At 44.2% G+C, this 27,844-nt stretch overlaps 1 protein-coding gene across 1 annotated transcript; it reads left to right on the top strand.

The window, feature by feature from the left end:
• Positions 1-95: 95 nt before the first annotated feature.
• On the top strand, positions 96-27,844 carry LOC139383371 (guanine nucleotide-binding protein G(I)/G(S)/G(O) subunit gamma-2). The gene is made up of 3 exons (XM_071127889.1): positions 96-535; positions 19,927-20,048; positions 26,734-27,844. Exons 2-3 carry the CDS (start codon positions 19,962-19,964, stop codon positions 26,860-26,862), a joined length of 216 nt encoding a protein of 71 aa, XP_070983990.1. The 5' UTR covers positions 96-535; positions 19,927-19,961; the 3' UTR covers positions 26,863-27,844.

The following is a 27,844-nucleotide window of genomic DNA, read 5'->3' as shown; positions in this document are numbered from 1 at the left end:
AGAGAGAGAAAGAAGGGGGGGAAGAGAGAGATGTACGGGGAGGGAGTGAGGCAGAGAGGAGAGGGGCTCCTACTGGCTCCTTGTAGGCACAGTGTAGTGTAGTGTTGGTGCTGGCTGAAGGGTAGAGATTGAGAGCAGCAGAGGGGAGGGGAGGGCGTATGTCAGCTGGATCAGCAAGAGAGAGCAGCTAGAGAAGGAGGGGAGGGGAGGCCGTATGTCAGCTGGATCAGCAAGTGAGAGCAGCTAGCGAAGGAGGGGAGGGGAGGGGAGGGCGTATGTCAGCTGGATCAGCAAGTGAGAGCAGCTAGAGAGGGAGCCACAGCACAGTGAAAGAGTGTGTGTGTATGAGCCTGCCTGCCTGCCTGCCTGCCTGCCTGCCTGCCTGCCTTCCTGCTTGCTTGCCTGACTGACTTTGTGTGTGTGTGTGAGAGAGAGAGAGAGAGAGGGAGAGGGAGAGTCAGGGAGCTTGTGGATACTACTCCACCAGACTGCATGTCTCTGGCATCACTAGGGGAGCAGTCCACACATTACAGAGGTAAGACACACATTGCCACCATATTCTAACCATGTATTGTTGGCTTTCCCTTTGTTTGGTTGTAAGAAAAAGGATTGTTAGGGAGTGTCTGCTTCACAGGGGCGGTGGGTCTGTTGATTTACAGTCAGTGGTTGTGTCAGTGCTGCAGGGGAGAAAAAGGTCTGTTCTGTTCCCGTCTTCCCTTCAGCTGGTCTCTACATCATGTAATCCCCCTGTCTCTCTCCCTCTCTCTCTCCCTCTTTCCCTCTCTCTCTCTCTCTTTCCCTTTCGCTCGCGCTCTCCCTCTTTTCCTCTTTCCCTCTCTCTCTCTCTCTCTCTCTCTCTCCCTCTTTCCCTTTCGCTCGCGCTCTCCCTCTTTTCCTCTTTCCCTCCCTCTCTCTATCCCTCTCTCTCTCTCTCTCCCTCTTTCCCTTTCGCTCGCGCTCTCCCTCTTTCCCTCTTTCCCTCCCTCTCTCTATCCCTCTCACTCCCTCTTTCCCTCTCTCTCTTTTTCTCTCTCTCCCTCTTTCCCTCTCTCTCTCCGTCTTTCCCTCCCTCTCTCTATCCCTCTCACTCCCCCTTTCCCTCTCTCTCTTTCTCTCTATCCCTCTCACTCCCTCTTTCCCTCTCTCTCTCCCTCCATCTCCCTTTTTCTCTCTCTGAGGTGGGTTTTGCATTTACTGCCTTTGGATTTCTGATCTCTGTGTGTATGTGAGAGAGCGAGGGATTGAGAGAATGGAATGTTTTCATTTCACATTGGACAGGTCTGTTATATGGAGAGGGATAAATTAGGAGCATCTGTTTAGGGAACATTTGCATGAGTGGGGGAAGAGAGAGTGAGACGGGGAGAGAGAAGGAGGTTAGGGGGAAGGGAGAGGACTGGAGGATAGATGCTGCTGGAGACAGGGGGGGGGGGGGCTGAGAATGGATTAGGAATCCCTCAACCCTCCCTTGGGTTCTCTGGTCGTTCCTATTCAGAAGGCAGTCACTGTTCGGTACTATTGTAAAATATCAGCTGACCACAGGCTGAGCTGTCTTCTCAGTGAAGCAGCAGGGTTAGTGTTGGCCATGTTGGATACATTCTCTTCTCTCTGGGAAAGGCTATATTTGGGAACACACACTGATACAAGCAGACATTCAAGCGCACGGCCAGATTCACATTCAGATTTACAGACGCACACAAACACACACACACACACCTTCACACTGTCACACCCAGTCAGCCATGTTAGGTGTGCATGTATTACTATCTCCTACTGTATTTCACTGTGTGGTAAGAAGGACCATGTTCTCACGTTGTTATTTTCTCAGGCGTTAGCCCTGATTACATTACACTGAAATGGTTTAACCGCTGAAATAGATGAGTGTTTTCTGCCAGGGTATTATAAAGGCACATAACAAGTCCAGCATCATAATTATGCAACTGCTCCGTTACAGGCTGCTCAGCTCTCGTGACACAGAACAGAACAGAGATGTCGGAGAAGGGAAGTGTGCATATGTTTGTAGATATGTATGTGTGTGTGTGTGTATGTGTGTGTGTGTGTGTGTGTGTGTGTGTGTGTGTGTGTGTGTGTGTGTGTGTGTGTGTGTGTGTGTGTGTGTGTGTGTGTGAGTGCGTGCGTGTGTGTGTGCGCGTGTGTGTGCGTGCGTGCGTGCGTGTGTGTGTGCGCGTGCGTGTGTGTGTGTGCGTGTGTGTGTGCGCGCGCGCATGTGTGTGTGTGTGTGTGTGCGTGCGTGTGTGTGTGTGTGTAACAGACAGACAGACAGACAGACAGACAGACAGACAGACAGCGACAGAGTGTAAGAGAGAGGGAGACAAAAGACTTTAATAAAATGCTAATGATTTCCCAGTTAAAGACTTTTCCTCTCTGTCCACCGAAAACCCATTGTTGCTTTCCATTCCCAGCTGGACCCTGCTTTGGGGTGTGGCTCTCTCTAAAACCGAATTACGACTGAGTCAGTAGCCACACACACACACACACACACACACACACACACACACACACACACACTCTCTAAAACCCACTGACTGCTGAGTCACTGGCCTAGTTCTGGCTGGACTGGTAGAGATCAGGGTCATACATTATAGTTAGGGTTCTCATTATTGTGTCTGCCTCCCTGGTCAAAAGTAGTGTACTATATAGGGAATAGGGTGCCATTTTGGAACACATCCTGTGTAATTATTCCTGTAAGTAGAGAGTAATAACATTTTTTTAAACTTTCTCATTGTTTAACTGTAGCCACTTACACCGTAGTAGCTATGAGTCAAAAGTCAATGAGACTCCCTGATGGGGACGTTAGCTCATCACAGTGATGTACTGCATATGCACTCCATCCAAATGGCACTCTATTTCCTACACATGGGCCCTGGTCAAACGTTGTGCACTAAATAGGGTTTCATTTGAGACACGTCTGTGGTAAATGTGACACGTCATGTGACAGGTTGAGAGGAGGATATACGGTGCCTTAGGAAAGTATGCAGACCAAACTGTTACGTTACGGCCTTATTCTAAAATTGATTTCATTGTTTTTTTCCCTCATCGATCTATACACAATACCCCATAATGACAATTCCAAAACAGGTTTTTATAAAATGTTGCTAATTTAAAAATAAAAAAAAACTGAAATATCACATTTTCATAAGTATTCAGACCCTTTACTCAGTACTTTGTTAAAGCACCGTTGGCAGTGATTACAGCCGTGAGTCTTCTTGGGTATGATGCTAAAGCTTGGCACACCTGAATTTGGGGAGTTTCTCCCATTCTTCTCTGCAGATCCTCTCAGGCTCTGTCAGGTTGGATGGGGAGCGTTGCTGCACAACTATTTTCAGGTCTCTCCAGAGATGTTTGATCGGGTTCAAGTCCGGGCTCTGGCTGGGCCACTCAAGGCCAGTGGTGTAAAGTACTTAAGTAAAAATACTTTAAAGTACTACTTAAGTAGTTTTCCGATATCTGTACTTTACTTTCCTATTTATATTTTTGACAACTTTTACTTTTACTTTTAGTCTCCCAGTCCCTACCTCTGAAAAACATCCCCACAGCATGATGCTGCCACCACCATGCTTCACTGTAGGGATGGTGTCAGGTTTTCTCCAAATGTGACGCTTGGCATTCAGGCCAAATAGTTCAATCTTGGTTTCATCAGACCAGAGAATCTTGTTTCTCATGGTCTGAGAGTCTTTAGGTGACTTTTGACAAACTCCAAGCATGCTGTTATGTGTCTTTTACTGAGGAGTGGCTTCCATCTGGCCATTCTACCACAAAGGCCTGATTGGAGGAGTGCTGCAGAGATGGTTGTCCTTCTGGAAGGTTCTCACATCTCCACAGAGGAACTCTGGAGCTCTGTCAGAGTGACAATCAGGTTCTTGGTCACCTCCCTGTCCAAGCCCCTTCTCCCCCGATTCCTCAGTTTGGCCGGGCGGCCAGCTCTAGGAAGAGGCTTGGTGGTCACAAACTTCTTCCATTTAAGAATGATGGAGACCTCTTGGGACCTTCAATGCTGCAGATATTTTTTGGTACCCTTCCCCAGATCTGTGCCTCGACACAATCCTGTCTCGGAGCTCAACGGACAATTCCTATGACCTCATGGCTTGGTTTTTGTAGAAAAATATCAACGATGATCGATGGAAACAGGATGCATGTGAGCTCAATTTCGAGTCTGATAGCAAAGGGTCTGAATACTTATGTAAATAAGGTATTTCAGTTTTTTATTTCTAATAAATTAGCAACAACTTCTACAAACCTGTTTTCACATTGTCATTATGGAATATTGTGTGTAGATTGCTGAGAATTTTTTGGATATTCAATCCATTTTAGGATAAGGTCTTAACGTAACCAAATGTGGAAAAAGTAAAGGGGTCTGAATACTTTCTGAAGGCTCTGTTTACGACTGCCCTTTTATAACCTTAGAGGAGACTCAGCATTCCACTACTGAACTACTACAGTATGATGCACTTGTGTATCTTTCTATGCTGGTCAAAGATCATGTTTAAAATGAAGGCTATGACCTAACGCTTCAGCGTTTTTAAAAGGTTTGTTCTATTGAACATTCCGTAACAATTAAGCTATTTTAATTATATGAACAGTGCATTGGTCTTCCATGTTTAAAAAAAAAAAATGTTATGACCAATTAACCCCCTTACCTAAAAGCACCTTCTACCTACTAAGATCTACTATCGTATCCTAGCAACGCTTTCCTTCCTTCTTTTCTCTTCAAGGTAACAAACAACCAAAGGTACTGTATATGCTTTGCAGTCTTTCTGTCAAATGTTTGTACTAGCTCATGATTCCCTCTGGGTAGTGTATCCATATCTATCTAGACAGCATGCTTAGGTTATGTTTAGGTTATAAACTGTCCTGCAGACTCTAAACAAGTCCGGATGTTTGTAATACTGTCTGTGTCCCAAAATGGCACCCTGTTCCATATTTAGTGCACTAATTTTGACCAGGGCCCACAGCAACCTGTGCCATTAGGGACTCAGACGTGACCGTTAACCATCTAGCGGAGGGAGTCAGGAAGTGTTATTGGTGGCTGAGGAAGCTGTGTTTGTTCCTACTCACCCAGAGCAACGTAGCATAACACTACATTCCCCTCACTGCTGACCAGTCCAACGCTGGTGTGTGTGTGTGTGTGTGTGTGTGTGTGTGTGTGTGTGTGTGTGTGTGTGTGTGTGTGTGTGTGTGTGACGCGTGCGTGCGTGTGTGTGTGTGTGTGAAAGTGTGTGTAGCAGATGCTATCTGGAACTCACTGCAGTCACTAAACATTGTTCAGGAATGAGTTTGAATACCATTATGTACAGTTGATGGCTACACTAAAGGTATGTGATCCTTATAGATGAAAGGAGAGAATTAGACCATATAACCAGGCAGTATCATCGACACGTCCCAAATGACCCCCTTCTTCCCCATAATGCTCTGGTCAAAAGTAGGGCACTAAGGAATAGGGGGAAGGGCTCTGGTCAAAAGTAGGGCACTAAGGAATAGGGGGAAGGGCTCTGGTCAAAGTAATGCACTATGTAGGGAATAGGGGGAGGGGCTCTGGTCAAAGTAGTTCACTATGTAGAGAATAGGGGGAGGGGCTCTGGTCAAAAGTAGTGCACTATGTAGAGAATAGGGGGAGGATCTCTGGTCAAAAGTAGTGCACTATGTAGGGAATAGGGGGAGGGTCTCTGGTCAAAAGTAGTGCACTATGTAGGGAATAGGGGGAGGGGCTCTGGTCAAAAGTAGTGCACTATGTAGGGAATAGGGGGAGGGGCTCTGGTCAAAGTAATGCACTATGTAGGGAATAGGGGGAGGGGCTCTGGTCAAAGTAGTTTACTATGTAGGGAATAGGGGGAGGGGCTCTGGTCAAAAGTAGTGCACTATGTAGGGAATAGGGGGAGGGGCTCTGGTCAAAAGTAGTGCACTATGTAGGGAATACGGTGCCATTTGGGATGCAAGCCAACTCTTTGGCCTGGCTTCCAGCGAAGGGTATGATGCCAAGTAAATGAGAACAGTTAGAGAAGTATTTCCTGTTTACATCCACATACACAGTGCCTGCCAGGTGAGCTGGATCAACCAATTCCCTGTACTCCCATCAGGAGAACACCTTCTAATGCCAGAACATCCAATCAACTTTTCTTATTATTTGTTTTTGTGTCTTTGGGATTTTTATATTACATGACATTTTATTTGAAAGATATTTCGACTTAATGGATCATCTCTGCAAAATTTCTAGCATGAACGTAAACTTTTTCACCATTCATTTATAGTCCATCAGTCAAGAGCCCAAGGGATGCATCTACATACTACTGTACATTATTACTTCCTTTAAGGTAGGGTCAATTGGTATAGAATTACATCTAGATTCTTCACGTAGTCTGTACACTGAGTTTACCAAACATTAGGAACACCTTTCTAATGCTGAGTCGAGGAGATGGACTCTACAAGGTGTCGAAAGCGTTCCACAGGGATGCTGGCCCATGTTGACTCCAATGCTTCCCACAGTTGTGTCAAGTTGGGTGGAGCATTCTTGATACACACAGGAAACTGTTGAGCGTGAAAAAAACAGCAGCGTTGCAGTTCTTGACACAAACCGGTACACCTGGCACCTACTACCATACCCTGTTCAAAGACACCTGCTGCCCCACCCTGTTTAAAGACACCTGCTGCCCCACCCCGTTCAAAGACACCTGCTGCCCCACTCTGTTCAAAGGCACCTACTACCATACCCTGATCAAAGACACCTGCTGCCCCACCCCGTTCAAAGACACCTGCTGCCCCACTCTGTTCAAAGGCACCTACTACCATATCCTGATCAAAGACACCTGCTGCCCCACCCTGTTCAAAGACACCTGCTGCCCCACTCTGTTCAAAGGCACCTACTACCATACCCTGATCAAAGACACCAGCTGCCCCACCCTGTTCAAAGACACCTGCTGCCCCACCCTGTTCAAAGGCACTTACATATTTTGTCTTGCCCCTTTCACCCTCTGAATGGCCCACATACACAATCCATGTCTCAAGGCTTAAAAATCCTTCTTTCACCTGTATCCTCCCCTTCATCTACACTGATTGAAGTGGATTTAACAGGTGTCATCAATAATCATCAATTCACCTGATCAGTCTTCGTCGTGGAAAGAGCAGGTGGTGTTAATGTTTTGTACACTCAGTGTATAGGCCAGCTGTAAGGCCACATGCACCCATTCACCCGCAGCCCTGTCCAGCTAGCTGTATCGCTACCCTCCATGGTCACTATTTCTCTCTCTAGCACCTGATCTAGAATCAGTCCTCTGTATCGCTACCCTCTTTGGTCACTATTTCTCTCTCTAGAACCTGATCTAGAATCAGTCCTCTATATCGCTACCCTCTTTGGTCACTATTTCTCTATCTAGAACCTGATCTAGAATCAGTCCTCTATATCGCTACCCTCCATGGTCACTATTTCTCTCTCTCTCTAGCACCTGATCTAGAATCAGTCCTATGTATCGCTAAACTCCATGGTCACGATTTCTCTCTCTAGCACCTGATCTAGAATCAGTCCTCTGTATCTCTACCCTCCATGGTCTCGCTCTCTCTCTCTCTCGCACCTGATCTAGAATAAGTCCTCTGTCTCTCTGTCGCTCCACCATTACAATCCTATCCGTAAGACAGGCCCTAGACCAGTTGATGATAACAATAGCCTAAAATAGCCTAAAATAACCACAGACATAAGGCAATGGCCTGGAGAAAGGACCTTGCCTGCTGTCTCCTCGCATCCCATGGGAGGCATCATTTCCTGGGCCACTGCCCTCACCCCTCCCCTAAACCTTGGAGCCCCAGGTTCTACCTCCTCCGCCTCGTCATGTAGAGCAGAACCAGGCTGGGCAGGACAGTGCCCGCTGAGGCCAGGGGAGGGCACAGATGTCTGGGGTAATCTAATAGTTGTGGGTTGTGGTCGTCTGACTGTGATGGGGACACTATAGGACAGCATCTCTTTGTGCATCGACGTTCATATCGAGCATCATAGAAACAAAGATTGTGTCTCAAATGGAACCTTATAGTTGGTTGCAACTCCTTTGGTTGCATTCAAAATAACACCTTATTCCCTACATAGTGCACAACCCCTATGGGCCCTGGTCAAAAGTAGTGCACTATGTAGGGGATAGGGTGTTATTTGGATTGCAGCCTAAGGAGTTCTAAATAATCTAAAAATAGTCTGGAATCCTAACGGAAGGAAGGAAGTGAAGAGACAAGAGAGGTGTGTCCTCTCGTTACTTGACTCTTTTAGAACACACCCATATCAACATCGATCACAACTCTGTCCCATGAGTGTACAAAACAGGGAAAAATCTGAAATGTGATGTCTGGGACGGATACAGTACAGTAGGAAGGCCTGCAGGCCAACCACTACAGACTGTATAGAGAACTACACTAGTGGAGGTAGCAGAATGAATCATGTTGTCATTAATCTGCTTGCTAAGCTTCTGACTTATAGTTATTATTCTGAAGAAAGCACACCATTTTTCTGAAGGGAAAATTCTAGTTTCTACTTGTTTTTACTCTTTGTGCATGTCGTCATCATTGTTGAGTCATGCTCCCAGGCAGAGCAGAGTAGTAGGATTTGGACTGAGATTAATATACAAGGGGCATCATGACAAGTGATCCAATTCCATCCTCCCCTCCCCTGTGTCCCAACTCCTCCCTTCCCCTCCCCTCCCTCCCTCTCTTTCTTCCCCTCTCCTTCCCTCCCCTCCTCTCCTCTCTTCCCCGTCTCCTATCCTCCCCTCTCCTCTCATCTCGGTCCGCTCCTCCCCTGTGTCCCAGGCCTTCTGCTTCCTCTCTCCCCCTCCAACACAGACAGGTGTTTATGGATGATTCAAAAAGCACCCAGCATGCTTCATCCTTCATCCTGCTTCCTCTCTCCCCCTCCAACACAGACAGGTGTTTATGGATGATTCAAAAAGCACCCAGCACGCTTCATCCTTCATCCTGCTTCATCCCTCCCACAGCATTAACTAATCAATGATTAATCTCTCTCTCTATCTGTCTCGCCATGCCCTTTGTAGGATCTAGTCCTGTAGGTTTAATGAATCACCCTTTAAGTCAGTGACATCCAGAGTCAAACACCAGCCATGATCACATCTGTGGATGGCCTCGTCACTCACACACACTCACACACACACACACACAGTCCCCCACCCCTGCCCCATGCTGCGATGCCCAGGGTGTGAAATCAGAGCGTGGTAATTAAAAATCTGTCCCTCGCTGTGTGTGTGTGTTTGTCCCTCACAGAGCCATCTGGAACTCTGTGGATGAAATATTAAATTAGGAGGGTCAGCTGGTGGAGGTGGGGGGGGGTGGTGGTAGGAATCATAGGAAAATGGTAGGAAAAATGGGTGGTAAGAAACCTGTGAAACTCTATCAATATCACATCAAAATGGATTAAAACCATTTACGTGTGATGGAAAATATTTTCTAATGTTATATACATCTGAAATAAAGTCATATTCTGTCTGAAAAAAGCCAAATTGATCAAATTGACCAATTCACACAATTGCATTTTTGCAATAACAAAACATATTTCTGTGTTTTTTTCTATGTATGGATAATATCTAACTTACTTTAAGTAATATTGGGTTTTCCTATCTGGGTTCTTTAGAAGAGATCGTATCTTACTTCTTTACCTTGAAATGAATGGTCGTCAATGGCAGTGTTCTGACCGCATATTAAAAAAAAAAAATATATATATATATATATATATACAGTACAGTGCATTTTTCCACATTTTGTTAGGTTACAGCCTTATTCTAAAATGGATTAAATCATTTTTCCCTCATCAATATACACACATATATCCCATAATGACAAAGCAAAAACAGTTATTTTTACATTTTTGCACATTTATAAAACGTAACTATCACATTTACAGATGTATTCAGACCCTTTACTTTGTTGAAGCAGCCTCGAGTCTTTTTAGGAATGATGCTACAAGCTTGGCATACCTGTAATTGGGGAGTTTCTCCAATTCTTCTTCGCAGATCCTCAAGCTCTGTCAGGACTCTCCAGAGATGTTTGATCGGGTTCAAGTCCGGGCTCTGGCTGGGCCACTCAAGGACATTCAGAGACTTGTCCCGAAGCCACTCCTGTCTTTACTATGGATTAAGTGATATATGACATGCTATTTTATCAAATCAATTCTCTGTAATTAATATTACCTGATTAAACTAATCGTGTAAATGTAAATAACGAGGAAGTCGGGGCACCACGGAATAATGTTTATAGAGCTGTTGTCTTCCGAATAAAGTCTTAAAGACCTTGTCATATTTTATATCAATAGCAGCCTATTACTAATCGTCACCTTATTCAGTCTCATCTGAACATCGGAAAATGATTGGTTATCTTCATGAACCCTGGCTAACAAGTTGGAACAGCAATACCAAATTTGGTTTAATTATTTATTTACTAAATACCGAAATAATCACACAGAATTGCATATACACAGGATGGATCATAAATTGATTACTAATTATGTCATACAAGAAAACATCCCTAGCCGATGAAACCGATATGACGGCTGGTTACACAAAGAAAGGGGGTTGGGTTTGAATGAAAGTGCGGGAAGACTGAGGAACAAAAGGATTAGGTCTCTATCGGACCTTATGAAGCTATGCTATCGTAAATACAGAATCATATGCATTCTAAATAACTGCCCATTCGGAAAAGGAAAATGCAAGAAATATATTTACTCTGAGCAACGCTTCGATAGATTGGTCGAAGATTGAGGCTGGGTTGCCCAGCAGAGATCTCCATTGTCCTTTGAAGAATATTTCTGGGCAGATACATTGTAGTCTGTTGTCTTGTGGTAGAAGAGTTATGTTGTAGTACCGTCGTCTTGTAGTAGAACGGATACGTTGTAGTACCCTGTCGTTCTGAAGTGATTGTTCATCCTTTTCTAGGCCACACACATTTACAGCTGCTGCTGATAACTCGACGTCTAGGATGTATCACTTTTTTTATTGAATAAAAGTGATGCTGCCACCACCATGCTTCACCGTAGGGATGGTGCCAGGTTTCCTCCAGACATGACGCTTGGCATTCAGGCCAAAGACTTCAATCTTGGTTTCTTCAGACCAGGTGACCATCGGGTTCTTGGTCACCTCCCTGACCAAGGCAAACTCCAAGCACGCTGTTATGTGTCTTTTATTGAGGAGTGGCTTCCATCTGGCCACTCTACCACAAAGGCCTGATTGGTGGAGTGCTGCAGAGATGGTTGTCCTTCTGGAAGGTTCTCCCATCTCCACAGAGGAACTCTGGAGCTCAGGTTCTTGGTCACCTCCCTGACCAAGGCCCTTCTCCCCCAATTGTTCAGTTTGGCCGGACGGCCAGCTCTAGGAAGAGTCGTGGTGGATCCAAACTTCTTCCATTAAAGAATGATGGAGGCCACTGTGTTTTTGGGGACCTTCAATGCTGCAGAAATGTTTCGGTACCCTTCCCCAGAGCTGTGCCTCGACACAATCCTGTCTCGGGGCTCTACGGACAATTCTTTCGACCTCATGATTGGTTTTTGCTCTGACATGCACTGTCAACTGTGGGACCTTTTATAGACAGGTGTGTGCCTTTCCAAATCATGACCAATCAATTGAATTTACCACAGGTGGACTCCAATCAAGTTGTAGAAACATCTCAAGGATGATCAATGGAAACAGGATGCACCTGAGCTCAATTTTGAGTTTCATAGCAAAGGGTCTGAATACTTATGTAAATAAGGTATTTCTGTTTTTTATTTGTAATAAGTCCTCAAATGCTTTGTCATTTAAATATTTGTTTACCTCTTATTTAACTAGGCAAGTCAGTTAAGAACAAATTCTTATTTACAATGATGACCTACACTGGCCAAACGTGTGCGCTATGGGACTCCCAATCACAGCCCGTTGTGATACAGCCCAGATTTTAACCAGGGTGTCTGTATTGATGTTCCTAGCACTGAAATGCAGTGCCTTAGACCACTGCACCACTGGGGAGACCCCCAAATTATGGGGTATTGTGTGTAGATTGATGAGGGAAAAAACAAATTGAATCCATTTTAGAATAAGAATGTAATGTAACAAAATGTGTAAAAAGGGAAACGGTCTGATACTTTCCGAACGAACTGTACGCTTGTGTAGGGGACAACTGTGATGTCAGACGAGTGGACAGGTGGACAGGTGTCTAATGTTTCAGAGGCTACTGATCCCACAATAATTATACTGACACACAACACAGACTACTAAAGGATACATCTGGGTCTGAAGAGAGGCACCTATGTAGTGAGTGCCATGATGTTTTTGTTTAGGACCGGTACAGAATGCAATTTAGGAAACCTTGTATTATTGCAACAGTGGGTGGATGCTAAATTACACATTTTGTTAACATTTATATTCTATGACATTTCAGATTGACATATTATCATATTATCATATCAAGAAGTAGTTAGGATGTCGTGAACTACTTTTTCAAAGTAACTTTAGTTCAGTAAACTATACATTTCTTAAGCCTAGCTTTAGTGTAGCTTAACTTCCTCCAGTGTGAAGTAATTGGTAGCTTGGAGGGGGACATGATGGTGTGTCTAAGCACAGCTGGGGTCCTCTCTCTCCCGCTCGCTCTCCCTCGCACTTTCTCTCCCTCTCACTTTCTCTCGCTCTCTCTCTCTCGTCTCTCTTTCTCTTTCTCTGTCTCACTTTCTTTTTCTCTCTCTTCCTCTCTCTCGCCCTCTCTCTCACTCTCTCTCTTTCTGTCTCTCACTTTCTCTCTTTCTCTCTCTCCTTCTCTGTCTCTCTCTCTCCTTTTCTGTCTCTCTCTCTCACTATTCAGTGTACAATATAAGCACAAGTCCTCAAAGAGTGTGCAGACAGTGTTGATATCATACTGCTGTCACCCAATGAAACAGTATTGTGACCTGTTTCGACATCTCACATGAGTATTGACCATTATGATATTGTGGCCCCATTATGGAAAAATCAGTTTCTTTTAGAGTTGTTCAGAGCTTTGTCAATGATGCTGTTGTAGTGTCTGCCCTATTTGAACAAGTGGGGCAATTTAAATTACATTCTCATGTTCATTTGGAAGACCAAGTCTGGATTTCAATCCAAGGCACGTTGTAGAGAACAGCATTGGTCTGTCAACAATGCACCTTTTAAAAGCAATGGTTCCGATGTTCACAAACAGCACATTCACAGTAAATATTTAAAATACCTAAATCATTATTAACCATCCAACATATAACGAGGCCCCTGGGGGCCTCACCCTCACAATGCTGGTCTTCCTGACACCCATCAGAGGCCAATGTGTAGAAGGACAGGCATATGACCTCCACAGAGGGGACCCAGGTTATAACAGATTATAAGTATGGAAGATTTATCCAGGTCTGTCTTGAAAAATCTATTTTATATGTCAATAAGACTAAGCTGGTTAAATAAAAATGAATGATATAGTGTCCCAGCCGGGTTAAAGATTATAAAACAAATATGAAAACATCCAACGGACCTCTCTGTGTTATCTCTCTGTAATAATTATAATTATAGTATTCACTAATTCTAGTATAGTATTGAATAATACCCAATTATACTATTTAATTTATATATTCAGTAGGCTATTCTTATATTCAGTTCTAGTATTCAGTTCTGCTATTCAAGTATTTACTGTTCAAGGTGAACTGGTTTCATGGTAGAACTCAACTGCCCACCCACCCCATCAGTGTGACACATGCTGGAGTGGTCACTAGAGTGGTCCTGGAGTAGTCTCTAGAGTGGTCCTGGAGTGGTCCCTAGAGTGGTCCTGGAGTGGTCCTGGAATGGTCTCTAGAATGGTCCCTAGAGTGGTCCTGGAGTGGTCCCTAGAGTGGTCCTGGAGTAGTCTCTAGAGTGGTCCTGGAGTAGTCTCTAGAATGGTCCCTAGAGTGGTCCTGGAATGGTCTCTAGAGTGGCCCTGGAGTGGTCCCTAGAGTGGTCCTGGAGTAGTCTCTAGAATGGTCCCTAGAGTGGTCCTGGAGTGGTCCTGGAGTGGTCTCTAGAGTGGTCCTGGAGTAGTCTCTAGAGTGGTCCTGGAGTAGTCTCTAGAGTGGGCCTGGAGTGGTCCTGGAGTGGTCCCTAGAGTGGTCCTGGAGTAGTCTCTAGAGTGGTCCTGGAGTGGTCCCTAGAGTGGTCCTGGAGTAGTCTCTAGAGTGGTCCTGTAGTAGTCTCTAGAGTGGTCCTGGAGTGGTCCCTAGAGTGGTCCTGGAGTAGTCTCTAGAGTGGTCCTGGAGTAGTCTCTAGAGTGGTCCTGGAGTAGTCTCTAGAGTGGTCCTGGAGTGGTCTCTAGAGTGGTCCCTAGAGTGGTCTTGGAGTGGTCTCTAGAGTGGTCCCTAGAGTGGTCCTGGAGTGGTCACTAGAGTGGTCCTGGAGTGGTCTCTAGAGTGGTCCTGGAGTGGTCTCTAGAGTGGTCCCTAGAGTGGTCCTGGAATGGTCCCTAGAGTGGTCCTGGAGTGGTCCCTAGAGTGGTCCCGGAGTAGTCTCTGTTGGTACCTCCTTCTGTTGGTACCTCCTTCTGTTGGCACCTCCTTCTGTTGGCACCTCATTCTGCCCTTCTAGGTCAACTACCAGTCAACCTCTGTAGCCTGTTCTCCTTCACCGCTAGCAGGTACCAGACAAGGTCTATTAGGTGGTTGCTACTTTGTGTGTGTGTGTGTGTGTGTGTGTGTGTGTGTGTGTGTGTGTGTGTGTGTGTGTGTGTGTGTGTGTGTGTGTGTGAGAACAACCAGAGCAACCAGGGTTGCGTCTGAAATGGTACCCTGTTCCCTATGTAGTGCACTACTGTTGACCAGGGCCCAGGTCAAAATACGTGCACTACATAGGGAATAGGCTGCCATTTCTGAAACAGCCCATGTCCTGAGAGCCTTAGACTCAGTAAAAGCCTGTAGTTTACATTACACTGTTGATACAACTTAGCCTGTTTACAGTCACTATAAATCCACTATGGTAGCTGGTCCTTTGCCTCACGAAAATAAATTGCTTTATTTCAACTTCTCCAACTTATTGTGGGGACAATGCAGTTTTTTAATGGAGGAGACAGCGTGTCACATAGACAGTATGAGTTTTTTAATGGAGGAGACAGCACGTCACATAGACAGTATGAGTTTAATGGAGGAGACAGCACGTCACATAGACAGTATGAGTTTTTTAATGGAGGAGACAGCACGTCACATAGACAGTGTGAGTTTTTTAATGGAGGAGACAGCACGTCACATAGACAGTATGAGTTTAATGGAGGAGACAGCACGTCACATAGACAGTATGAGTTTAATGGAGGAGACAGCACGTCAAATAGACAGTATGAGTTTAATGGAGGAGACAGCACGTCACATAGACAGTATGAGTTTAATGGAGGAGACAGCACGTCACATAGACAGTATGAGTTTAATGGAGGAGACAGCACGTCACATAGACAGTATGAGTTTTTTAATGGAGAAGAAAGCCCGTCACATAGACAGTATGAGTTTAATGGAGGAGACAGCACGTCACATAGACAGTATGAGTTTAATGGAGGAGACAGCACGTCACATAGACAGTATGAGTTTAATGGAGGAGACAGCACGTCACATAGACAGTATGAGTTTAATGGAGGAGACAGCACATCACATAGACAGTATGAGTTTAATGGAGGAGACAGGGTGTAGTCAGGCTGTGACAGCAGTGAAAACTGACCGTGCTACAGGGCTGTCCCTTTTGAGGCATCCACATGGACAGGTGTGATGCTGTGACATGGACAGGTGTGATGCTGTGACATGGACCGGTGTGATGCTGTGACATGGACCGGTGGGGCGCTGTGACATGGACAGGTATGATGCTGTGACATGGACAGGTATGATGCTGTGACATGGACAGGTATGATGCTGTGACATGGACCGGTGGGGCGCTGTGACATGGACAGGTATGATGCTGTGACATGGACAGGTATGATGCTGTGACATGGACAGGTGTGATGCTGTGACATGGACAGGTGTGATGCTGTGACATGGACAGGTGAAGGCGCTGAGACATGGACAGGTGGGGCGCTGTGACATGGACCGGTGGGGCGCTGTGACATGGACAGGTGTGATGCTGTGACATGGACAGGTGGAGCGCTGTGACATGGACAGGTGGGGCGCTGTGACATGGACAGGTGTGCCACTGTGGGACATCAATATTGAAGGTCGAGTCAAGCGTCCTTCGAAACATGACCTGCCAAACCGCGCTTCTTAACACCCGCTCGCCAGCCGCACCAATGTGTCAGGAAACACCGTTCACCTGATGACCATGGTCAGCCTGCAGGCGCCCGGCCCGACACAAGAAGTCCTTAGAACGCGATGAGCCAAGTAAAGCGCCCCCGGCCAAACCCTCCCCTAACCCAGATGATGCTGGACCAATTGTGCACCACCCTATGGGACTCCCGATCACAGCCAGTTGTGATACAGCCAAGGATCGAACCTGGGTCTGTAGTGATGCCTCTAGCCCTGCCAAGCAGTGCCTTATTAGACCTCTGTGCCTCTCAAGAGGCCCAAATATACTTTATTTGAATAAATGTTTTGACTAACTGTTTTGCCATATATGAAGATGTTATTCAATACATTTCTATGGGCTAATAGGAGTAAGGCCAAATGCAATGTTTCATTAAATGTTGTACCTACAAGGGTGCTAGAATTCCAAATCAAATAGCTAAATGATCCTTGGTATGACCATCTTAAAACAATTCCATATGTTAGCTTAGTAGAAACCCAGCCCCGGCCCTTAGACTCTAGGCAGTCAGTGTTTTAGATGGTTGCAGTGAGTTTATCCTGTATTTTTATGGCCTCTGGTCAAAAGTAGTGCACTATGTATCATGCAAACATCTAGCAACCAAAAGGTTGAGTGTTTGAATCTCATCGTGGACAACTGTAGCAAATTAGCCACTTTTTAACTACATTTTCGCTACTTTGCAACTACTTAGCATGTTATCTAACCCTTAACCTAACCCTGACCTTAAACCTTTTAGCTAACCCTTCCCCTAACCTTAACCCTTTAACCTGATCCTAATACTAACCCATAACCCTAACACCTAGCCTAGCTAACATTAGCCAGCTAGCTGACTTTAGTGTTATCCACCTAGCTAACATTAGCCAGCTAGCTGACTTTAGTGTTATCCACCTAGCTAACATTAGCCACAACAAATTGGAATCCATAATATATCCTATGAATTGTAAATCGTAATATATCATTATACGAAATGGATGCACATCCACAACTATACAAAACTTTTCATACTAAATGGAGTGCCTCAGATTTACAGAGCATTCAAAAAGTATTCAGATCCCTTGACTTTTTCCACATTGTGTTGTTACAGCCTAATTCTACAATGGATTTGATTGTCTTTTTCCCAATCAATCTACACACAATGCCCCATATCTTAAACACTCACTCAGGGGTGCTTGTTTAGTCCCCTCCTATACTCCTTGTTCACCAACGACTGCGTGGCCAAGCACAACTCCAACACCATCATTAAGTTTGCTGACGACACAACAGTGGTAGGCCTGATCACCGACAACGATGAGACAGCCTATAGAGAGGAGGTCAGAGGCCAGGCAGTGTGGTGTCAGGACAACAACCTCTCCCTCAATGTGAGCAAGACAAAGGAGCTGATCGTGGACTACAGGAAAAGGAGGGCTGAACATGCCACCATTCACATTGACTGGGCTGTAGTGGAGTTTGGTCGTGGACTACAGGAAAAGGAGGGGCGAACAGGCCCCCATTCACATCGACTGGGCTGTAGTGGAGCGGGTCGAGAGTTAAGTTCCTTGGTGCCCACATCACCAACAAACTGTCATGGTCCAAACACACCAAGACAGTCGTAAAGAGGTCACAACAACACCTATTCCCCCTCAGGAGACTGGAAATATTTGGTATGTGTCCCCAGATTCTCAAAAGGTTCTACAGCTGCACAGCAAGCGGTACCGGAGTGTCAAGTCTAGGTCCAAAAGGCTCCTTAACAGCTTCTACCCCAAAGCCATAAGACTGCTGAATAATTAATCAAATGGCCAACCAGACTTTTTGCATTGACCCCCTCCCCCCCTTTCTTTTTACTCTGCTGAAACTGGCTGTTTATCATCTATGCATAGTCACTTTCCCATTACCTACACTTTCCCACTACCTAAATTAAATTGACTTACCTGTACCCCCGCACATTGACTTGGTACACCCTGTATGTAACCTCATACTTGTTATTTTATTGTTATTTTTAGTAGATTATTTACTTTATTTTATTTTGTAAATATTTTCTTAACTCTATTTCTTGAACTGTAAAGTCTACCTACACCTGTTGTATTCGGCGCAAGTGACAAATAAAATGTGATTTGATTTGAAATTCCAAGCAAAAACTGTTTTTTTAAAACATATTTGCAAATGTATGTATAATAACAAATTTAAATATAACATTTACATAATTATTCAGACCCTTTACTCGGTACTTTGTTGAAGCACCTTTGGCAGCGATTACAGCCTTGAGTCATTTTGGCATGACACAACATAACAACATAAGTTTGAAACACCTGTATTCGGGTAGTTTCTCACATTCTTCACTGCAGATCCTCTCAAGCCGTCAGGTTGGATGGGGAGCGTCGCTGCACAGCTATTTTCAGGTTTCTCCAGAGATGTTCGATCGGGTTCACTCAAGGACGTTCAGAGACTTGTCCCGAAGCCACTCCTGCGTTGTCTTGGCTGTGTGCTTAGGGTCTTTGTCCTGTTGGAAGGTGAACCTTCGCTTCAGTCTAAGGTCCTGAGCGCTCTGGAGCAGATTTTCATCAAGGATTTCCCTGTACTTTGCTCCGTTCATCTTTGTCTCGATCCTGACTATTTCTCCAGTCCCTGCTTCTGAAAAACATCCCCCACAGCATGATGCTGCCACCACCATTCTTCACTGTAGGGGTGGTGCAAGGTTTCCTCCAGGCGTGACACTTGGCATTCAGGCCAAAGAGTTCAATCTTGGTTTCATCAGACCAGAGAATCTGGTTTCTCATGGTCTGAGAGTCCTTTTGGCAAACTCCAAGAGGGCTGTCATGTGCCTTTTACTGATGAGTGGCTTCCGTCTGGCCACTCTACCATTAAGTCCTGATTGTTGGAGTGCTGCATAGATGGTTGTCCTTCTGGAAGGTTCTCCCATCTCCACAGAGGAACTCTGGAGCTCTGTCAGAGTGACCCTCGGGTTCTTGGTCACCTCCCTGACCAAGGCCCTTGCTCAGTTTGGCCGGGTGGCCAGCTCTAGGAAGAATCTTGGTAGTTCAAAATTCTTCCATTTAAGAATGATGGAGGCCACTGTTTTCTTGGGGACCTTCAAAGCTGCATAATTGTTTTGGTACCCTTCGCCAGATCTGAGGTTCTACACAATCCTGCCTCGGAGCTCTATGGACAATTCCTTTGACCTCATGGCTTGGTTTTTGCTCTGACATGCACTGTCAACTGTGAGACTTTTTATAGACAGGTGCGTGCCTTTCCAAATCATTTCCAATCAATTGAATTTACCACAGCTGGACTCCAATCAAGTTGTAGAAACATCTCAAGGATGATCAAAGGAAACAGAATGCACCTGAGCTCAATTTCGAGTCTGATAGCATAGGGTCTGAATAATGTAAATAAGGTATTTCAGTTTTTTTTAACACATTTGCAACAATTTATAAAAACCTGTTTTCACTTTGTCATTTTGGGGTATTGTGTGTATATTGATGAGGATTTTCTTTTATAAAATCCATTTTAGAATAAAGTTGAAACGTTATAAACAATGTGGAAAAAGGGAAGGAGTCTGAATACTTTCCGAATGCACTGTACATACAGAATGATAAGAAATGCCCTGAGACCAGGTTGCCACCCCAGACAGACAGACAAACAGACTAACCTTAAGCTTCAACCCTAAAACAACCTCTTCTCTTCCCTACAGACAGCCTATACCAGGCCTAGCTGAGAATCTCTATCATGGCGTCCAACAACACAGCAAGCATCGCCCAGGCCAGGAAACTGGTAGAGCAGCTGAAGATGGAGGCCAACATTGACAGGATAAAGGTGAGGGGGAATTAGGTCTATATCACTGGCCAAGAAGATAAAAAACCTAACAGATACACTATCGGTCAAAGGTTTTAGAACAGCTACTCATTCAAGGCTTTTTCTTTATTTGTACTATTTTATACATTGTAGAATAATAGTGAAGACGTCAAAACTATGAAATAACACATATGGAATCATGTAGTAACCAAAAAAGTGTTAAACAAATCAAAATATATTTTATATTTCAGATTCTTCAAAGTAGCTACCCTTTGCCTTGATAACAGCTTTGCACACTCTTGGCATTCTCTCAACCAGCTTCACCTGGAATGCTTTTCCAACAGTCTTGAATGAGTTCCCACATATGCTGAGCACTTGTTGGCTGCTTTTCCTTCACTCTGCGGTCTGACTCATCCCAAACCATCTCAATTTGTTTGAGGTCGGGAGATTGTGGAGGCCAGGTCAACTGATTTAGCACCATCACTATCCTTCTTGATAAAATAGCCCTTACACAGCCTGAAGGTGTGTTGTGTCATTGTCCTGTTGAAAAACAAATGATAGTCCCATTAAGCCCAAACCAGCTGGGATGGCGTATCGCTGCAGAATGGTGTGGTAGCCATGCTGGTTAAGTGTGCCTTGAATTCTAAATAAATCAGACAGTGTCACCAGTAAAGCACCCCCTCACCATAACACCTCCTCCTCCATGCTTTACAGTGGGAAATACACATGCGGAGATCATCCATTCACCCATACCGCATCTCACAAAGACATGGCGGTTGGAACCAAAAATGTTCAATTTGGACTCCAGACCGAAGGACATATTTCCACCAGTCTGATGTCCATTGCTCGTGTTTCTTGGCCTAAGCAAGTCTCTTTTTCTTATTGGTGTCCTTTAGTAGTGGTTTCTTTGCAGCAATTCAAACATGAAGGCCTGATTCTATTGTCAGTCCAAGATGGCGTAGCAGTCAGATGTGTTTTTGTCTTGTCTTGTCCCATATAAATAGTCGGTCTCATCGTTTCTTTTTTCTGATATATTTTAATCTCACTTTCCACCTACGATTTAAATATACTTTCCTGCAACCCGCCCCACCCAATGTGGTACGGATCTGCTATTTTTATACGTTATAACTGGAACCTCCATCAGAAGCTATCCAGCTAACTAGCTACTAGCCAGTAGTCACTGTTAACCACGGCTAGCCCCGGCCCGCTAGCTTTCTGAACACCGTGCCTCCCGCTCGCCTAGCATAGTAGCGACTACCAAACGGCTCCCGGACTCACCTATTGCTGCTCATTGGACCCTATAATCACTCGGCTACACATGCCTCTCTCTAATGTCAATATGCCTTGTCTTCTGCTGTTTCAGTTAATTATTATTTTATTTCTCCGTAGAGCCCCTAGTCCAGCTCAACATGCCTTAGATAGCTCTTTTGTCACACACCCCACACATGGGGAGAACTCACCTGGCTTAGCTATTGTCTCCAGATATGCAAGCTCTCTCATTGTCACTCAATGCCTAGGTTTACCCCCACTGGACTCACATCCTACCATATCCTTGTCTGTACATTATGCCCTGAATCTATTCTACCACACCCAGAAATCTTCCTCTTTTATTCTCTGTTACCAACGCACTAGACAACGAGTTCTTATAGCCTTTAGCTGTACCCTTATCATACTCCTCCTCTGTTCCTCTGTGATGCTGGGTCCCTGTAACCCTCAGCATCACACCTATTCCCCAGGCGCTCTCATTTGTTGACTTCTGTAACCGTAAAAGCCTTGGTTTCATGCATGTCAATATCAGAAGCCTCCTCCCTAAATTTGTTTTATTCACTGCTTTAGCACACTCCGCCAACCCTGGTGTCATAGCCATGTCTGAATCCTGAATTCTGACATTTCCATCCCCAACTACAACATTTTCCGTCAAGATAGAACTTCCAAAGGGTGTGGAGTTGCAATCTACTGCAGAGATAGCCTGCAGAGTTCTGTCATACTATCCAGGTCTATACCCAAACAGTTCGAGGTTCTGCTTTGAAAAATCAATCTCTCCAGAAATAAGTCTCTCACTGTTGCCACTTGTTATGGACCCCCCTCAGCCCCCAGCTGTGCCCTGGACACCTTGTGTCAATTGATTGCCCCCAGTCTATCTTCAGAGTTCGTACTGTTAGGTGACCTAAACTGGGATATGTTCAGCACCCTGGCCGTCCTACAATCTAAACTAGATGCCCTCAATCTCACACAAATGATAAAGGAACCTACCAGGTACAACCCTAAATCCGTAAACATTGGCACCCTCATAGATATCATCCTGACCAACTTGCCCTCTAAATACACCTCTGCTGTCATCAACCAGGATCTCAGCAATCACTGCCTCTTTGCCTGCGTCCGTAAGGGGCCTGCTGTCAAACGACCACCCCTCATCACTGTCAAATGCTGCTTAAAACACTTCAGCGAGCAGGCCTTTCTAATCGACCTAGCCCGGGTATCCTGGAAGGATATTGACATCATCCCGTCAGTAGAGGATGCCTGGTTATTCTTTAAAAGTTATTTCCTCACCATCTTAAATAAGCATGCACCATTCAAAAAATGTAGAACAAAGAACAGATATAGCCCTTGGTTCACTCCAGACTGCCCTTGACCAGCACAAAAACATCCTGTGGCGTACTGTATTAGCATTTAATAGTCCCCTCGATATGCAACTTTTGAGGGAAGTCGGGAACCAATCTACAGTCAGTTAGGAAAGCAAAGGCTAGCTTTTTCAAACTGAAATGTGCGTCCTGCAGCACTAATTCCAAAAAGGGACACCGTAAAGTCCATGGAGAATAAGGGCACCTCCACCCAGCTACCCACTAACTCTAATGAACGTATCTTCTACAGGCTAGGAAACACTGTCACCACCGATAAATCTACGATAATCGAGAATTTCAATAAGCATTTTCCTACGGCTGGCCATGCTTTCCACCTGGCTACCCCTACCCTGGCCAACAGCTCTGCACCCCCCGCAGCAACTTGCCCAAGTCCCCTCCCCCCGCTTCTCCTTCACCCAAATCCAGATGGTTGATGTTCTGAAAGAGCTGCAAAATCTGGATGCCTACAAATCAGCTGGGCTAGACAATCTGGACCTTCTCTTCCTAAAATTATCTGCCGAAATTGTTGTATCCCCAAATACTAGCCTGTTCAACCTCTCTTTCTTATCGTCTAAGATCCCTAAAGATTGGAAAGCTGCCGCGGTCATCCACCTCTTCAAAGGGGGAGACTCTCTAGACCCAAACCGTTACAGACTTATATCCATCCTGCCCTGCTTTTCTAAAGTCTTCAAAAGCTAAGTTAACAAACAGATCACCAACCATTTAGAATCCCAACGTACCTTCTCCGCTATGCAATCTGGTTTCCAAGCTGGTCATTGTTGCACCTCACCCACGCTCAAGGTCCTAAACGATATCATAACCGCCAGTGTTAAGAGACAATACTGTGCAGCTGTATTCATCGACCTGGCCAAGGCTTTCGACTCTGTCAATCACCACATTCTTATCGGCAGACTAAACAACCTTAGTTTCTCAAATGACTGCCTCGCCTGGTTCACCAACTACTTCTCACATAGAGTTCAGTGTGTCAAATCGTAAGGCCTGATGTCCGGACCTCTGGCAGTCTCTATGGCAGTGCCACAAGGTTCAATTCTCGGGCCGACTCTTTTCTCTGTATATATCAATGATATCGCTCTTGCTGCTGGTGATTCTCTGATCCACCTCTATGCAGACGACATCATTCTGTATACATCTGGCCCTTCCTTGGACACTGTGTTAACAAACCTCCAAACGAGCTTCAATGCCATACAACACTCCTTCCGTGGCCTCCAACTACTCTTAAATGCTAGTAAAACGAAATGCATGTTCTTCAACCGATTGCTGCCCACACCTGCCCGCCCATCTAGCATCACTACTCTGGACGGTTCTGACTTAGAATATGTGGACAACTATAAATACCTAGGTGTCTGGTTAGACTCTAAACTTTCCTTCCAGACTCACATCAAGCATCTCCAATCCAAAATTAAATCTAGAATCTTTGTATTTCGCAACAAAGCCTCCTTCACTCATGCTGCCAAACATACCCTCGTAAAACTGACTATCCTACAGATCATTGACTTCAGCAATGTCATTTACAAAATAGCCTCCAACACTCTACTCAATAAATTGGATGTAGTCTATCACAGTGCCATCCGTTTTGTCACCAAAGCCCCATATACTACCCACCACTGCGACCTGTATGATCTCGTTCCCTGGCCCTTGCTACATATCTGTCGCCAAACCCACTGGCTCCAGGTCATCTATAAGTCTTTGTTAGGTAAAGCCCGGCCTTATCTCAGCTCACTGGTCTCCATAGCAACACCCACCCGTAGCACGCGCTCCAGCAGGTATATTCCACTGGTCATCCCCAAAGCCAACACCGCCTTTGGCCGGTATTCTTTCCAGTTCTCTGCTGCCAATGACTAGAACGAATTGCAAAAATCATTGAAACTGGAGACTTATATCTCCCTCAGTAACTTTAAGCATCAGCTGTCAGAGCAGCTTACCGATCACTGTACCTGTACACAGCCCATCTGTAAATAGCACACATAACTATCCCATCCCCATATTGTTACTTATTTTTTGGCTCTTTTGCGCTTCAGTATATCTACTTGCACATCATCATCTGCACATCCATTACTCCAGTGTTAATGCTAAAATGTACATATTTCACCACTATGGCCTTTTTTATTGCCTTACCTCCCTAACCTTACTACATTTGCATACACTGTACACAGATTTTTCTTTTGTTATTTTGACTGTACGTTTCTTTATCCCATGTGTAAGTCTGTGTTGTTGTTTTTGTTGCACTGCTTTGCTTTATCTTGGTCAGGTCGCAGTTGTAAAGAGAACTTGTTCTCAACTGGCCTACTTGGTTCCCACAGTCTCCTCTTAACAGTTGATATTGAGATGTGTCTGTTATTTGAAGTCTGAGGAGCATTTATTTGGGCTGAAATTTCTACGGCTGGTAACCCCCCCTTATCACAACACAACTGATTGACTCAAACGAATTAAGAAGGAAAAAAATTCCACAAATGAACTAAGAAGGAAAGAAACTCCACAAATTAACTTTTAAGGCACACCTGTTAATTGAAATGCATTCCAGGTGACTACCCCATGAAGCTGGTTGAGAGAGCGCCAAGAGTGTGAAAAGCTGTCATCAAGGCAAAGGGTGGCTATTTGAAGAATCTCAAATGGAAAATCTATTTTGATTTATTTAACACTTTATTGGTTACTACATGATTCTATATGTGTTATTTCATAGTGTTGATGTCTTCACTATTATTCTACAATGTAGAAAATATTAAAAAATAAAGAAAAGCCCTTGAATGAGTAGGTATTCTAAAACTTTTGACCGGTTGTGTATATGACAAATCTGTAGCATCACTGCCCAAAAGGATAATACAGATAGATGTACACTCAGTGGACCAAACATTAGGAACACCTGCTCTTTCCATGACATAGACTGACCAGGTGATTCCAAGTGAAAGCTATGATCTCTTATTGATGCCACCTGTTAAATATACTTAAATGAAGGGGAGGAGACAAGTTAAAGAAGGATTTTTAAGCCTTGAGATATGGATTGTGTATGTGTGCAATTCAGAGGGTGAATGGGCAAGACAAAGGTTTTAAGTGCCTTTGAACAGGGTATGGTAGTAGGTGCCCGGTGTACTGGTTTAAGTATGTCAAGAACTGCAACGCTGCTGTGTTTTTACACCTAACCGTTTCCTGTGTGTTTCATAAATGGTCCACCACCCAAAGGACATTTTATTTAACTAGGCAAGTCAGTTAAGAACTAATTCTTATTTACAATGACAGTCTACCAGGGAACAGTGGGTTAACTGCCTTGTTCAGAGGCAGAATGGCAGATTTTTTACCTCATGGACTTGATCCAGCATCTTTTGGTTACTGGCATACATTAAATATGATAAATCGGTAACATCATTGCCTAAAAGGATATATCCGAAATATGAGAAATCGGTAACATCACTGCCTAAAAGGATATATCCGAAATATAATAAATAGGTAGCATCACTGCCTAAAAGCATATAACTGAAATATGAGAAATTGGTAGCATCAATGCCTAAATGCATATAACAGAAATATGAGAAATCGGTAGCATCACTGCCTAAAAGCATACAACTGAAATATAATAAATAGGTAGCATCACTGCCTAAAAGCATATAACCGAAATATGAGAATATAGGAAAGTAAGGGATATACAGAATGAGACATTGGTTGCCCGTTCCATTACAGCACAGAATACAGTGGTATTAACATGGTGATAGTATGGTAACAAGTTATAGTTACTATGATATTACCACTGTGTGTGTGTGTGTGTGTGTGTGTGTGTGTGTGTGTGTGTGTGTGTGTGTGTGTGTGTGTGTGTGTGTGTGTGTGTGTGTGTGTGTGTGTGTGTGTGTGTGTGTGTGTCTTTCAATACAGGTTTAGTTACTATGATATTACCACTTTATTCCACACTGTAATGTAAAAGTACCAACAAATCTATTGTGTCGAAGTCAAAGTGTGTTACTATGATATTACCACTGTGTGTGTGTGTGTGTGTGTGTGTGTGTGTGTGTGTGTGTGTGTGTGTGTGTGTGTTTGTGTGTGTGTGTGTCTGTGTGTGTGTGTGTCTTTCAATACAGGTGTCCAAAGCAGCAGCAGACTTAATGTCGTACTGCGAAGCCCATGCCAAAGAGGACCCGCTCCTGTCGCCGGTGCCCGCATCCGAAAACCCTTTTAGGGAGAAGAAGTTCTTCTGTGCCATCCTGTAAACGGGGTGTGGTTTATTTGGTCTGACAGGAGGTCTGCTCATCTTGGGACATTGAACGAGGACGTTCAATATGTAGACATCTTCTAACAGAAGGGCATGGAGGAGTAGTACTGTCTCTTTCTCTACAATGGAATCTAAAGCAGGCATTTAAAAACCACAGAGTAAGACGTAACCATTTACAACGGTCTGATCTGACCTGATCTGAGGGCAGTTTTTGAGGGCTGTGCAGCATGTTTGATGGATCCATCCGTGTAGTCAGAGGACAACCGAAGATAGTATGGTTATCCACCCAGAAACATGATGGACAACCAATCAACCAAGTCTTCAGGTTGTGTTTAAAATAAAATAAAAAGAATGAAGGAAAAAAAATAACAAAAAAAATGTTGTGGTTCTTTTGGAACATGAAATCCAAGTGTTACGTTAAATGGTGGGTTGGGTTGGGTAGATGAGCTGCTTACCACCAGATACTAACGCCTGTTTATCGGAATGTTTTTCTTTTTGCTGTTGTTTATTTTATGCAGATTTTGATTCTGGGATGAATTGGTTTGGCTATATCACTTAGACAACTTTCTATACTGTATGTGATTACTGAAACAGCTATTTTAACTTCTTTTTTTTTTTTTTTTTACATCGTTAGAATTGGTGAAAGCTGTTTTAATGGAAAGTTTGGACGTTCAATTAAGTGATATTCTTTACAGACATGTTTCTTTTAACTTCTTCTGAGAGAAGTATACAACATATATATCTGGCAATGTGGTACAGTATGTGTTTCCTTCAGATACAAGCTCTCTTTTTACTATTTGTATAAAAATACTAGCAAGTAAACTGTGTTGTGCTGTGCGTTCTGAATGTTTGTGTTTATCATTAATAATTGCATGAAATTAACTATTTTTTAATTTTATTTTTAATGTGGGGATTGTATGAACGAGGCAGCCTCCATCTGGCAGTGCCAACTGTATTAAAAAGATAACAATGACTCAAAA

The sequence above is a fragment of the Oncorhynchus clarkii genome, chromosome 25 (genome assembly GCF_045791955.1).
Source record: "Oncorhynchus clarkii lewisi isolate Uvic-CL-2024 chromosome 25, UVic_Ocla_1.0, whole genome shotgun sequence".
Classification (NCBI taxonomy): Eukaryota; Metazoa; Chordata; class Actinopteri; order Salmoniformes; family Salmonidae; genus Oncorhynchus; species Oncorhynchus clarkii.
The sequence above is the reverse complement of the archived record's forward strand: the minus strand, read 5'-3'. Positions and strand labels throughout refer to the sequence as shown.